General features: G+C 51.3%; 2 protein-coding genes across 2 annotated transcripts in view; both read left to right on the top strand.

Annotated features, from left to right (window-relative positions):
- Positions 1 to 9,490, top strand: part of LOC120809025 (C-Maf-inducing protein) — a 27,304-nt gene extending 17,814 nt beyond the window's left edge. The window contains exons 6-21 of the mRNA XM_040162522.2: positions 389 to 451; positions 554 to 634; positions 979 to 1,082; positions 1,398 to 1,502; positions 2,742 to 3,173; positions 3,590 to 3,655; positions 4,845 to 4,871; positions 4,973 to 5,021; positions 5,105 to 5,212; positions 5,312 to 5,428; positions 5,853 to 5,993; positions 6,280 to 6,327; positions 6,426 to 6,572; positions 6,680 to 6,785; positions 6,880 to 6,950; positions 7,074 to 9,490. Of these exons, the coding sequence (XP_040018456.2) occupies positions 389 to 451; positions 554 to 634; positions 979 to 1,082; positions 1,398 to 1,502; positions 2,742 to 3,173; positions 3,590 to 3,655; positions 4,845 to 4,871; positions 4,973 to 5,021; positions 5,105 to 5,212; positions 5,312 to 5,428; positions 5,853 to 5,993; positions 6,280 to 6,327; positions 6,426 to 6,572; positions 6,680 to 6,785; positions 6,880 to 6,950; positions 7,074 to 7,127 (1,719 nt within the window). The 3' untranslated portion in view covers positions 7,128 to 9,490. The remainder of the gene's footprint in view (positions 1 to 388; positions 452 to 553; positions 635 to 978; positions 1,083 to 1,397; positions 1,503 to 2,741; positions 3,174 to 3,589; positions 3,656 to 4,844; positions 4,872 to 4,972; positions 5,022 to 5,104; positions 5,213 to 5,311; positions 5,429 to 5,852; positions 5,994 to 6,279; positions 6,328 to 6,425; positions 6,573 to 6,679; positions 6,786 to 6,879; positions 6,951 to 7,073) is intronic.
- Positions 9,491 to 9,548: 58 nt separating this feature from the next.
- On the top strand, positions 9,549 to 13,503 carry LOC144383694 (uncharacterized). Its single transcript, XM_078082363.1, has one exon. It carries the CDS (start codon positions 10,518 to 10,520, stop codon positions 11,064 to 11,066), a length of 549 nt encoding a protein of 182 aa, XP_077938489.1. The 5' UTR covers positions 9,549 to 10,517; the 3' UTR covers positions 11,067 to 13,503.
- Positions 13,504 to 13,542: the final 39 nt, after the last annotated feature.

Below are 13,542 nucleotides of genomic sequence, written 5' to 3'. Positions count from 1 at the left end.
GGCGATGTTATCGCGGGGGCTGTGACGATGTTATCGCGAGGCTGTGACGATGTTATTGCGGGGGGCTGTGACGATGTTATCGCGGGGGGCTGTGACGATGTTATCGCGGGGGGCTGTGACGATGTTATCGCGGGGGGCTGTGACGATGTTATCGCGGGGGGCTGTGACGATGTTATCGCGGGGGGCTGTGACGATGTTATCGCGGGGGCTGTGACGATGTTATCGCGAGGCTATGGCGATGTCATCGCGCGGGGCTATGACAACACCTGTGGGCTTCATCCTACAAATCTCCTGCCGCTGACAGCTCACATCAACACTGTTGGCTCCCAGCCTGGATAACTAAGCGATAGGACATGGAAATATTCATCGGTCTCTGTGTGTTGTTCAGGCCATTGCTCCTCTCCTGGAAAACAACCACCCACCACCTGACCTGTGTGAGTTCTTCTGCAAGGTGAGCACATGTGTCAAAGTAGAAGCCTGAATATCTATGGGGAGAAAGGGTTTGAAGCGTTGCACTGTGCTTCCCGGTGATGGTCGTGGCCGTGTGTTGCAGCACTGTCGGGAGCGGCCGCGGTCCATGGTGGTGATTGAAGTGTTCACTCCTGTGGTTCAGAGAATCCTCAAACACAACATGGTGAGAACGGCTGTGTCCTGAGCGGCACGGAGCAGAGAGTCATTAAAAAGAGAAATGTGTTCGCATTTGACCTGTTTGTTAAAATGCAATTTCATGTTTTAAGTCGTTTTAGGATTAAGTTGCTACATTGTCTAAGGCAATGAATGCCTTCAGTTCATCTAAAGCAGTGCATGGGAAGATGTAGTGTAACCGACCAACAGACATAAATCTTTATTGAAATCAGACATGGCAGAAGGATTAGCGCCGTGGCCGTGATTTATTACTCCATCTCAGGAAAACCGACTTTTAAACCTTTTACCTTTCTGATGTAACCCTCCAGTTCGCTCTTCTCGTTTGCCCGACAGGATTTTGGAAAGTGTCCCCGACTGCGTCTCTTCACCCAGGAGTACATCCTGGCCCTCAACGAGCTGAATGCTGGCATGGAGGTCGTCAAGAAGTTCGTCCACAGGTGCGACCGCGTCCCACCCATAGCCGAGTCAACGGGTCCCAGTAGATGGTCAATTTCCTGCTGGGTCACACGCAGACACGTTACTGGCTGCTGGTATATTACATGTTTATCTCAAACCGCATTCTTCTCAGCCCCCTAACGACACATGGAATCTCCATTATTCGCACTCGGAGCAGCACGAGGTGACTGAACTCAGAATGTTCAGGAATCAGGAAACATTCATTGCCGTGATATGTCAGACATGCCAGGGACTTGACTTGTCGGCTGGTGCGTGACAGCAGAGGTATCCAACCTGCGCCCCCGTGTGTGTTGCAGCATGCATGGGCCCACGGGGCAGTGCCCTCACCCGCGCGTCCTGCCGAACCTGGTGGCAGTGTGTCTCGCCGCCATTTACTCCTGCTACGAGGAGTTCATCAACAGGTCAGTCAGTACACACACACACACACACACACACAGTCACCATGGTCTCTACACCTGATTGGTTACAAACCGCGTCATTGGATTGGCCGGAGTGATGCGTTCACACAACTATAGAAGCCCATTTACGCACTAATGTAAGGGGATAAAAAGTCGAAATTATGACATAAAACGTTGTCAAAAAACAAACGCCCCCCTTGGGTAACCGTAGTGGAGCGTAGATGACAACCAGCTACAAGCATCATTTACCATCATTACCGGCACATTAGGAGCAATGCGTCCAGCTCGCAGACCGGTCCGTCAGTCTGAATCTGAGTATCTAATAACTTTACCGAACTATGGAGGAGCCTGCGCACATCTTACCTCATTATTTCCATTTTCCAAAAAGTCGATCCGTATTGAAAGTTGGCGAGATATTCACAGATTTGGACTTTTTTTCCGGTATTTTACAAATACGGACCGGTCTGAGACTAAGAGCCGCTTTTTCTTCATTTAAAAGAAAAATGAATCTGTTTAATATATTTTTTACATCGGCTACTTCCGTATTGTGTTGAAATGCAAGCTGCATTGGTTCCTGCATTGTTGATAGAAAATCATATTTGTGACAAAGATTTTTTTTTTCTCTTATAAAAAAATAGAGAAGGTAATTCATCTGTTGATTTTCTTTAATTATCAAATAAAGTAGGAAGTGATCAGCAACCTCTGAGTAGCAAACTCAGATCTGAGAAAATTTAGAAAATCGAGATGCATCGATAATCGTTTTATCGGTTTAGAATCGAATCGTTGACCTCCTGAATCGGAATCGAATCGTGAGGTGCCAAGAGATTCGGCCTCGCTGCTTGTGTACAAAGTGGCTTCCTCAGTCAAAGTTTGCGATGACCATAAATCCTCCAACGTGGCGCCCTGACAGAAAAAGTCTCTATTGGACATCGTTGCCGTGCTTTTCGGTTTCCTTCCACTGCGCTCCGTCGGGGGCCTTCGAACTTGTTGGCGTCATCTCCTCAGACAGCCTCACCCGGGGGAGGATACTTCTCGGTACCCTTTTCCCCGCCTGCGGCGCTCAGAGGAGCAAGTGACTCTGGTGACGCGTCTCCTGGATACTTTGTCACTTCTACGGTTCCTCAACTCGGTCCTCACTGTCGTTGCTGTCGTACTGTAACACTCCTGTGTCGAGTGTAAGATTTGGCTCTTTTCCGATTCCCTCCCTCCCTCCCTCCCCCCCTCTCCCCCCCCCCCCTGCAGTCGGGACAACTCCCCGAGCCTGAAGGAGATCAGAAACGGCTGCCAGCAGCAGAACGAGCGGAAACCTCCGATGCCGCTGCGCCTGCTGCGCCCCGAGCCGCCGCCGCCGCCGCCTCCGAACGCCATCGTCAACCCCACCCACCCTCAGCCGCCAGCCCCGGCGCCCCCGAACCCCGCCGCGTCCATCCCCTTCTCCTCCTCCCCTCCTCCTCCCCCCCCCTGCGTCGTCACCTCCAGCGAGATCCTGGTGGAGCTGGAGCGGAACAACAACTCGGCCAACGCCCGGCGGAAGGACGGCCCGGCGGCGGTGGAGCGCGAGCCCAACCTCATCGACCGCCTGCTGGTCAGCCCGGCCGCCAGCACGCTGTCCATCCAGCTGCCGGCGCAGGCCGACCGCGTGCTGGGCTGCTTCGCCCTCATCCTCAAGATGCTGTGAGTTCATGTGACCTCACGTGACCTTCTAGCTGCCGACACACAAACGCCCAGAGACCGTCTGTAAAAACACTGGCGTGCTTTCACAAACAGGCACAGCTAGCGTGACGGCGTCCTTGTGTTGGAGATGTGTTGTTTGTTCCGTCATGTGACACGCGGTTTAGATCGGAGGACCTTTGCGAGGCGAGTTGGCGAAGGTGACGTCGGGCGAGCGTCTCGACCCGCAGAGCCGATAGTGGCCGCGTGATCTCGCAACGCGTTTGTAATAAAAGCCCGCGTTGCTCAACTCTCAGAAATGTGACGCCGCTGCGGCCTGCGTCACCCTCGCCTCGCGTTGCTCCTTTATCTGTGTGCTGCACCCTCCTCTGACTCACTCCATCTCCCTTTGCTCCTCCTCCACCTCCACCTTCCGTCAGGTCGGACTACGATGACTGGAGACCCGCCCTGGCCAGCCTGCTGCAGCCCATCCCCTTCCCCAAGGAGTGAGTATCCACACACGCGCTCCTCTGCGATTGTGCACGCGTGTCTTTCTTCATATTCGCTGGTTGCGGCGGAGCTAATTGTAGCATCATTACGTAGCCCTGAGGTGATTTATCCACTTCGTCTTGTTCGTAAGTACGAGAGACTCATTTGGTCATTTGACAAACACCAGCCGTCCAATTACCCGCCCGGATTATGTCTCGTTTGCCGGTTCCGTCGGGCAGCGGTCCTCCTCAGAGCGCCGACACGCCCGCACGCGTAAACGCACACGTGCTGTTAGCGCGCAACGTCGATGTTTGTCCTGCACCTTCTACTTTGGCCGTTTGCTGGGATGTGGAAGGCGCTCTTATTAACCGCCAACATGGCTGATTGCATTGTGGCCAACGATGCTATTTATACCTGACCCAGATACACATTAGATACCGCGTGTGTGCGCGTGTGTGCGTGTGTGTGTGTCTTGTTGCTTGATTAAGGAGCCTCCGCCTGTGGAACACACAGCAGATGTGGCGCGTCGACAGTTGCAGAACTTTAAGGAGAGTTTTAGTGTCCCGTTGATCCAGAGAAAGGCGGAGTAGAGCAACACCGTCACATACTGTAACCCCCCACCCCCCCCCCCGTCCCTTACATCACTCTTTCTCTGCTGGGGCCTGGCGTCTCTGACGTCGGTGCGGTACCTGAACGCCTCTCTGGAGACTCAGGCACCGGGGGCCGCCTCCTCTTCCCCCCTCCTCCCCCCCCGAGAAGCCGCCATAATTGGCGGGTTCTTTTTTTTTCCTAATTGCCCAGCTGAGCGGGCGGACAACTTGTTGTTCCCGCTGGTAAAGAAAACACACCTGTTGCTCACCTGCGCCACTGTTGCCGCCGCCCGCCCACCCCCCGGGGGGGGGGGGGGAGGTCGATGGCGTCATTAAGAGAGACAACAATACTCCCCTGGAAATAAGGAAGGAAATAATGACTCCTGTCGGTGCACGAGGCGCACACACACACACACACACACACACACACAGGCTCTGCACACGTGCGTGCACTTGCACGTTTAAATAACTCGTTGCTCAAGAGAAGAGGCTCGGTGGTGACGGGAGGCGGTTCCGGGCTCTCGACTGGCGCTGCAGTGAAGATTAACCCGTGATGTTTAAGAAGCGGGCCGGATCGCTCACGTCTCTCCCTCTCTCTCCCCCCCCCCCGACGCAGGGCCCTCGCACACGCCAAGTTCACAAAGTAAGTAGCCAAACGCCTCCCGCTCTGATCCAGTACGCTCGCGGCGTCTCGGTCGACGAGCTAACGTCCGCCTCCCCCCGCCTTTTTTGTGTCGGAAACAGGGAGCTGAAATACGTCATTCAGCGGTTTGCCGAGGACCCGAGGCAGGAGGTGGGTCGCCCTTCTGCACGTTCCCGCGGCAGAGGGTTCTGTGCACATTGACCGATGGTGGAACGCGTGTGCTTCTTCACCAGGTACATTCCTGCTTACTCAGCGTGCGCTCGGGTAAAGACGGCTGGTTCCAGCTCTACAGCCCGGGGGGCGTGGCCTGCGATGACGACGGAGAGCTGTTTGCTAGCATGGTGAGCTAGCGTGGGGGCTACACACACACACACACACACACAGAGAGTCGACGTGGCGGGCTGATGAACCTCCCCCCCCTCTTCCTCCTCCCCATCCAGGTCCACATCCTGATGGGTTCCTGCTACAAGACCAAGAAGTTCCTGCTGTCGCTGGCTGAGAACAAGCTGGGTCCCTGCATGCTGCTGGCCCTGCGCGGGAACCAGACCATGGTGGAGGTACCGAGAAGGGTTTGGGGAGCGTGGTGGTGGACGTTGGAGCAGAAGTGGGCGTGGTTGCATCCGTTAGACGCCCCCGTTCGTTTCTCAATAGTAAACCGCGCGTTTGGTCCGGAGAAGGTCGGGGAGTCCGACGAACGGACACCGGCATGTCGGTTCTGTAGGAAAGTCAAACCGCGGTGGAGAGCGGTTCCGCCGCTCTGGTTTCAGTACGACTCCTACGTGCGCGGCGAGAGAGTAGAACGACCCATAATCCATTTTGTCCCGTCACGATGGAAGCGCGGCGACCTCACCGGGGCTTCCGCTCTCCTCCAGAGGAGACACCTGCCACGCTCAGTCTCCTCTGGCTCGGCCCCCGTAGTGCGCTTCATACTGTGTGTGTGTGTGTGTGTGTGTGTGTGTGTGTGTGTGTGTGTGTGTGCAGATCTTGTGTCTGATGCTGGAATACAACATCATCGAGAACAAGGACACCCAGCTGCAGATCATCTCCACGCTGGAGAGCACCCAGGTGGGGCTCCGCATGTACGAGCAGCTGTGCGACCGACAGAGAGAGCTCAAAGAGCTGGTGAGTTCCCCCCAACACACACACACACACACACACACACACACACACACACAGCGAGGTCTGAAGAGAACACGGTGCCGTCCTCGTAGATCCGAACCGAGAACGTCTCGTTCCAGTTCGTTCCATCTCTGCTCACCTGCAGGAGTAAGACGCGTTCTCAGTGACTTACCTCGACCTGCAGTTCCTAAGCGAAGTGAAATGAATGCAGCAGGCGCACACACACACACACACACACACACACACACACACACACACCCTCTACTTAGTTTTCTGTCCGTCTCCCCAGCAAAGGAAAGGAGGTCCCACCCGGCTGACGCTGCCCTCAAAGTCCACGGTGAGACGCCCCTCGCACTGTAACCCTTTCTGCCAACATCCACTGAGATACTTTGCATTCGCTGTTTCGACGTTTGAACGTTTCCCTTTGATGCTCAGGATGCAGACCTGGCCCGTCTGCTGAGTTCAGGTTCCTTTGGGAACTTGGAGAACCTGAGCTTGGCCTTCACCAACGTCACCAGTGCCTGTGCCGAGCAGCTCATCAAGCTGCCGTCACTCAAACAGCTCAACCTCTGGTCCACACAGGTACACGCGCGCACACACACGCACACGCACACGCGCACACGCCAGTGACCAGCCCTGATCTCGTGTCTGATGCATGTCCATGTTCTCTGCTCTCCCGCCTCCCTCAGTTTGGTGACGCGGGGTTACGGTTGCTGTCCGAGCACCTGGCGTGTCTTCAGGTTTTGAACCTGTGCGAGACGCCGGTGACCGACGCCGGCCTGCTCGCCCTCAGCTGTAAGCAAACGACGAGAGGGCGGATTAGTTGAACCCCGAAGACGAGCTCGGCGCGAACGCGGCTAACGTGAAGCCTTTATTTGCCTCTTTTCAGCCATGAAGAGTCTGTGCAGCCTGAACATGAACAGCACCAAGCTCACGGCGGACACGTACCAGGACCTCAAGGTAAAACGGAGCGGCAACTCCCGACACGACGTTTCTATTTTTAGTTTTTACGTTACGACGCGGGCGTTTGTGGCCTCAGGTCTTCGTTTAACCAGCGCGTTTCGACAATGCGTCTCTCCGCAGGCCAAGCTGCCCAACCTGAAAGACGTTGACGTCCGGTACACGGAGGCCTGGTGATCAACCACCCGGCCCTCACACACACACACACACACACACACGGAGGTGACGGAGCGATGTCGCCTCCATCGTTAGACCGCCGCCGAGGAGGAGGAGGAGGAGCCTTCGTCATCTTCAGACGGCCATCAGCAGAAAGGTTTTTTTTTTTCCTAAAACAGTCGCCTTTCACGGACCTCGTCGCTCCGCTCACATCCGTCCCCCGACGCCCCGAAGGAGCCGCGATGTTACTCTTTGTATCTTTCTCTTTCGCCCGCCGTGTTTCACTTTTGGCGTTTGTTTTCATATCCAAGTCCAAAGTCCAAAGTCCAGGTCCAGGTCCAGGTCCAGGTCTCCCTCCCGCTCATGTTGTGAGCCTCTTTTCTCTCTCTCTCTCTGCCCTCCTCCCGCCCTGAAGGCTTGGACCCAGCAGCTCACATTCCAGTTCTCCTCCGGTCCGCTCCGCTTATGTAGCTCGCTCCCGTCCCCCGTCCCCCCGGCGGTTTTCAGGGTCTCCCCCGGCTTCTGGTCTCTTTGGGGTGAGAAAGTGAGGCGCTGCCTGCGAGAGAAGAAGGGGAAGCCGTGAGACTCTTGTCGCTGCAAAAAGATTTTCTCTTTCAAAAGATTTTCTGTGTTTCTCTTCTTGCGCCGGTGAAACTTTTTTGGGACCTCGACAGGAACGAACGGCGACGTTGGTTCCTTTTTTAAAACGTGTTCTCAGTGCAGCACACTGATTATCTCCCATTTCTATCTAATAGGAAAGCTGTGTAGCAGTAGCTGGGGGGGGGGGGGGGTCGGGGACCTCCTCGTATTTATTATTTGTGTTGTTAAAGCCTCTTTTACTCTCTGGAGCCCCGACGGAAGTGAAGCACGGGTTCGCGATAACGTTTATCAGAAGAAGCCCCGATGGGATTCATATAAGACGCCGATCACCAGCTCACAGCCCTCCCGTCTTTATCAGAAAGGACACCTGCCAAACGGTTTTTTTTGGGGGGGGGGGGGGGGGGGGGGGCGTTTTTAGGCCGTCGCCATCAATGAACGGGACAAAATTATTGTACATATCGCTTCGCATTGAGCTATGAGGGACGACGAACGGGAGGAGGGGGGTCAACTTTCGGCCACGTTTACCCGTCTGCATCTCCTATAAATGTCCCATGACCACCCTGTCAGAACCCCCCGTTCCCCTCGGCCCAGCTGGGGCTGGTTTCTCTGCAGCCCGCCCGCCCGTCCCGCCGCCCCCATCGGTTTATTCGCGACCGATTCGGTTTATCGGGCGCCGTGAGAGTTTTCGTCTCTTTTGGGTCTCTTTCCAATCCTGTAGATACACAAATGTAAATAGTTCGGTCCTCCCTGAACCCCCCTGTTTTTACCCCAATCATCCTTTTCCGTAGCGCGCAGCCCGTCATCACTGGGCGCCCGGCGTTGCCTTCATCTTCTGCGTGTGGTTCTTATGTTTGTTTTTTTTACACAAAGTGCACTGTAATCTAACGTGTTTTTCATGATATCTTTATGAAAACGTCTTCGATTGGATCTCTTTAAATCAGACATTTGTTTCCTGGCGTTGTCGTTTTATTTTGCATGTACATGTTTCTGCGTCACCCGGTGTTTTTATTTTGTAATTTTTGTTTTTATAAAAAAAGGTTTGAAAATGTAATAAAAGGGTCTGATCACTATCTGACTGAGGTTAAGGACTGAAATGGGGCGTTCCCGTCCCGTGGCCGGATGGATCCTATTGGTTGAGGCCGTGAGGATTTGAGCGCTTTTGCCTGAAGGATGGACTGAAGCTGCCAACAGCTGAGCTTTAAAGTTTTTCTATTTTTGTCCTAATGCCTGACAGATAATCATATCAGAGCTGGACTTCATTGACTGAGCATTTTGATTTTACGTCCAGCTTCACTGTGGTTTGTTTTATTCCAAATGTCTGAATGTTTGAGGAGAATTTGACATTTTGGAAAGAAATGGGTTTTTTTTTTTTTTTTTTTGAACGTCCAATGAGAGGATTGGGAGCATGAACGTCCTGTGAAGTGGGCGGACCCTCACTGAACTCCTCCCACTGAGTGTTTGAGGCTCCTCCCTCTTGTCCATTGGGTTCTAGAAGGAACCGGCCTGACTATTGAATAAAAAAAAAAAAAAAACTTGATTACCCACAATTCCTTGTAGTAAAAACATGTTTGGCAGCTGGGGGGGTCGCCCATCATGTTACTCTCTTTTTTTAGTCTTTCTCCGCGTTGAATTGCTTCTCCAGCTGAGTTATTATTATTATTATTATTATTATTGCTACTGCTGCTTTGTGGCTGTTGTAATAAAAGTACAAAAGATCTTCAACAGGAAAAATAACTGATGTAAAATTATTTCAATTAAAAAATAAATTGTCTGAATTAAGTCAACTGCTTGTAGAATGTGTTTAAAAAAAAAAAAAACTTGCCAGACACACTTTTAAATTGTATTATTTCTATTTTATTTATTTTATATTGTGCGCAATTGAAATGTGTACACGTGTAAAAACATCCTCTCACCCGCAGGAAGAATTCCCTCCATCAGGGTGGACAGAAGTGTGACGGAGGTACAACACATTTAACCTCCACATCAATGAGAACTACTGTAGTACTACTGTAGTACAGCGTACTGGATTTATTTGAGTAATAACTGGATCAAACGCCAGTAGTAATACTTTAAAAACTATAAGAAATACATAACCTGCTCAGTAGGCCATGCTGATTAAATCATACAACTTAAACGTGACAAATAAAGCCCATTTTGGTTTTCTTCAGTACATTTTTATGTAATTGCTTACTATAAAAATCAGACAAGAAGGTAATAAGCAATAAACCGGATTAAAAACAACAGCTGGAGGTCATGCGCTGACTCCTTATTTCAACCAACTCGTCAAAGTCTTCTCCCCCCTCCGTTTCTATGGATGGAGAGGAACACCGGCAGCTGTCCTCTCCATGCGCCGTCCGCGGACGTCCTAATCTCACGTCTCTTCAGGACAGGAGTCCGTCGTGGAACACCGTGTCTTCAGCTGTAACCTCGTCGGAGTTCTTCATTAGCGGTCAACACCAAAAAAGGGGAACAGATCTATAAAGAGTCCCAACAACTCATGTTTGCTTTACAACTTCCAAGATAAGTCAGCATCTATTTTCATTTTCTCAGTTCTGTGTCCTCCGTCTTTCATAATATAGCAGAAAGAAAGGATGAAGACGCGTGGCTTAAAATCTACAGGAAACATTTTTGGGGTTTCTTCAGTTCTGACTGTTCCGTCAAGTCCGTCAAGCTCCTGAAGTTTGCGGATGACACCACCTTCATTGGACTGATCTCTGGTGGGGACGAGTCCGCCTACAGGTGGAGTCTGACCATCTGGTGTCCTGGTGCAGTCAGAACAACCTGGAGCTCAACGCTCTGAAGACAGTGGAGATGGTTGTGGATTTCCGGCGGAACAGCGCCCCACCCTCCTCCATCACCCTGTGTGACTCCCCCGTCACTATTGTGGATTCCTTCCGTTTCCTGGGCTCCATCATCACCCAGGACCTCAAGTGGGAGCTGAACATCAGCTCCATCACCAAGAAGGTTCAGCATAGGTTGTTCTTCCTGAGGCAGCTGAAGAAATTCAACCTGCCAAAGACGATGATGGTCCACTTCTACACGGCCATCATCGAGTCCATCCTCTGCTCTTCCATCACCGTCTGGTACGCTGCAGCCACAGCCAAGGACAAGGGCAGGCTGCAGCGTCTCATCCGCTCTGCAGAGAGGGTGATCGGCTTCAATCTGCCGTCCCTGCAGGACTTGTTCGCTTCCAGGTCTCTGAAGCGAGCTAAAAAGATGGTAGCCGACCCCTCTCACCCCGGACAAAACCTGTTTGTGCCCCTTCCATCTGGCAGGAGGCTGAGGTCCATCAGGACTAAGACCTCCTGCCACACCAACAGTTTCTTGTCGGGCTCATCAACAGAGCCGGTCCCCCACTGACTGACTATAACATTCCACCGGTCACTCCCCTTCATACTGCACACGTCACTTTGTCGTCACTCGTCACTTGTTCGATAGTGCACTTTATTTTTTAACTTTTAAAATATTTTTAACTTTAACTTTATTCTCTTATTTTATACTAACCCATAGCCTTATTCCACTAACCCATTGCATTAGCATTTCATTTTATTACTTGTGCACTGCTGTCCTGTTGTCTATTGTTTCTACTGTCACGCACCAACCGCCAAGACAAATTCCTTGTATGTTTGACATATTTTGGCAATAAATGTTTCCTGATTCCAGAAATGAAAGAAAGGGAAAGCAGGAAAATGGTGAGGGGTGGGGGGTGGGGAACAGAACTGTTTCAGATGCGACAAGATTCACAAGTTCCAGATTTTCACCAGAACAATGGACCTCAAGTCCAATTTCAACCTCAAAATAAGAAGAAAACCCATATTGAAAGTATCCCAAAACCAAATTAAATACATTTTTAAAACACCATTTAACGATGATTTTAACCTTACAAACTTTAGCAGCTTTCAACTCCGGTGAATACACACAAATCAATTTTATCCAATTACTTTTAGCTTGAATACTTTTTAAAACACACATTTCATTAAATATATAACAGTTTATCTTGCATTTGATGCCATAATTAGTCGACCACTCAAAAGCTCACCGGCTCCTCCTTCAGGCTTTATTCTTTATTCTTCCTGTGAGTGAGTGAGTTCCTCCAACCCGCCCTGATCTCCAGATCGTCTCCACCTGGTGCATCCAGATCCTCCGGCCTGGGAGACGTGACCTAAGCGTTGCCTCGACATTCACATCACGCGCACAAAAGATCCGCGATGAATAAGATGTGCGGCGTGTTCAGGAGCACGAACCCAGATGATTGTCATTAACGCGACGTCGTCGTGTGTTCGCTCCTCAGTTCGCATGGATGCTTGGCTGTGGCAGCCTCATCACGGATTACTCTGCGTCGCATTTCTGCCCATGACGACCTCGTACTTACACGCCTTTAGGTGCCATAAACCGATTTTCATATTAGTTTGACGTTGACTACTATAAGAATATAGAATTTTATGCAATTTCTGCATCTGATCAATTCTACTGAAAGTTATTCTTTCAAAGTCTAGCAAATAGTATATTTACTTTTATTCTGGTGGTACTGAAGAACCATAGTCAGGTAGCTGCGTTATGTATTTTCTTGCTTATAAATGAATATCTAGAACTAACGTTGGCATCATGTGTTTTGCCTGAAACAAAGAGGAGCGACTGACCTTCATCGGCGTGATCAAACGATGGCTGTGACTTCTGTTTGTTTAAACTGGGTTCAGACGGGAAGGATCTCAACATCCGGCCTGAAGACGAGCGACGCCGTTCGACACCAATTGTTCCAACAATTCCTGAGTCTGGAAGTGAGTTTCCTACAGGTGTGAAACGAGCGCTGAAGAACCAGCTTTTAGACCTTCGCGGCGGGACGGTGCAACCGGTCAAATAAAGCCTGAGCCGTGACAGGCTGACCCAACATTTTTAATTCAAATCAATAATGCGACAGAAAAGTGGGTTGAACCATCTGTAGAAAGCTGCTTCCCCTTCCGACGCTGGTACGGTGCAGAAAACTACATTTTCTTTTGAGACCAACCCCCCCCAACCAAGTGTGTCGTCTGTTGGTTAGAAAAAGAAAAAAAGAAAAGTTCCATTTGGCAAAGAGGGGAAAGGAAGCAAGTCCGTGGAAAGGCTACAGAGACGCATTTAAACCGCGGCCTGCAGGTCTGTGCGTCGGGTGTTCTGGAACCTCACGTGGACACTCTGCAGCCCTCAGACCAACACTGGCTTTTTTTTTTTTACTTTGGTCTCATCTAAATCAGCAAACCGCCTTCAAAAGTTCATCGCCTCTTGAAGGCAGACTTCCTAGAGGCGCCGAATCAAGGACAAAGAGGCCGCACGAGGGTTCGGACTGACAAGTCGCACCAAAAAACCAACAACCACGAGCGCGCTGGAAGGTGGCCGGGGAGTTCAGGGGTGCGCGCGGAGCTGATTGGCTGAGGCTGCGCGTTGGCAACAGTTGCAGCAACCGTTGCCTCACATTCGGTGTAATGCGTCTGAACAGAGCCTCACGCTCCAGAACCGCGGCCGAAGCACAACGAGCACCTGGACACCAGGAGCTTCTCAAAGGGGTCGCTTTGTCTTCAGCGGCCTGCTGCCAAGTGCTTCGCTTGGTCTTCAGAACTGGTTCGGCGGCGGCGGTTTAGTTGGGACTCCCGGTTCCCAGTTTGGGCTCCGATGACGTCTCACTGAATCCGTCAGAACCCACGCAGCCATGATGGAAGGAGGGACGGCGTTTTGGTACAGCGCAGTAATAAAACCATCATGTTACTTCCATAATAAATAAAAAAGAATAATAATTACACCCCATAAAAAAAAGCTTGCCATATCCTACTCAATGCAGTGGAATACATAAGAACATTTACAA

This window comes from Gasterosteus aculeatus, chromosome X (genome assembly GCF_964276395.1).
Source record: "Gasterosteus aculeatus chromosome X, fGasAcu3.hap1.1, whole genome shotgun sequence".
NCBI lineage: Eukaryota > Metazoa > Chordata > Actinopteri > Perciformes > Gasterosteidae > Gasterosteus > Gasterosteus aculeatus.
This window is presented reverse-complemented; position numbering and strand designations above follow the sequence as displayed.

Bases quoted from the DNA above. Each gene is read 5' to 3' on its own strand.
- LOC144383694 (XM_078082363.1), top strand. From the start codon at position 10,518: ATGGTTGTGGATTTCCGGCGGAACAGCGCCCCACCCTCCTCCATCACC.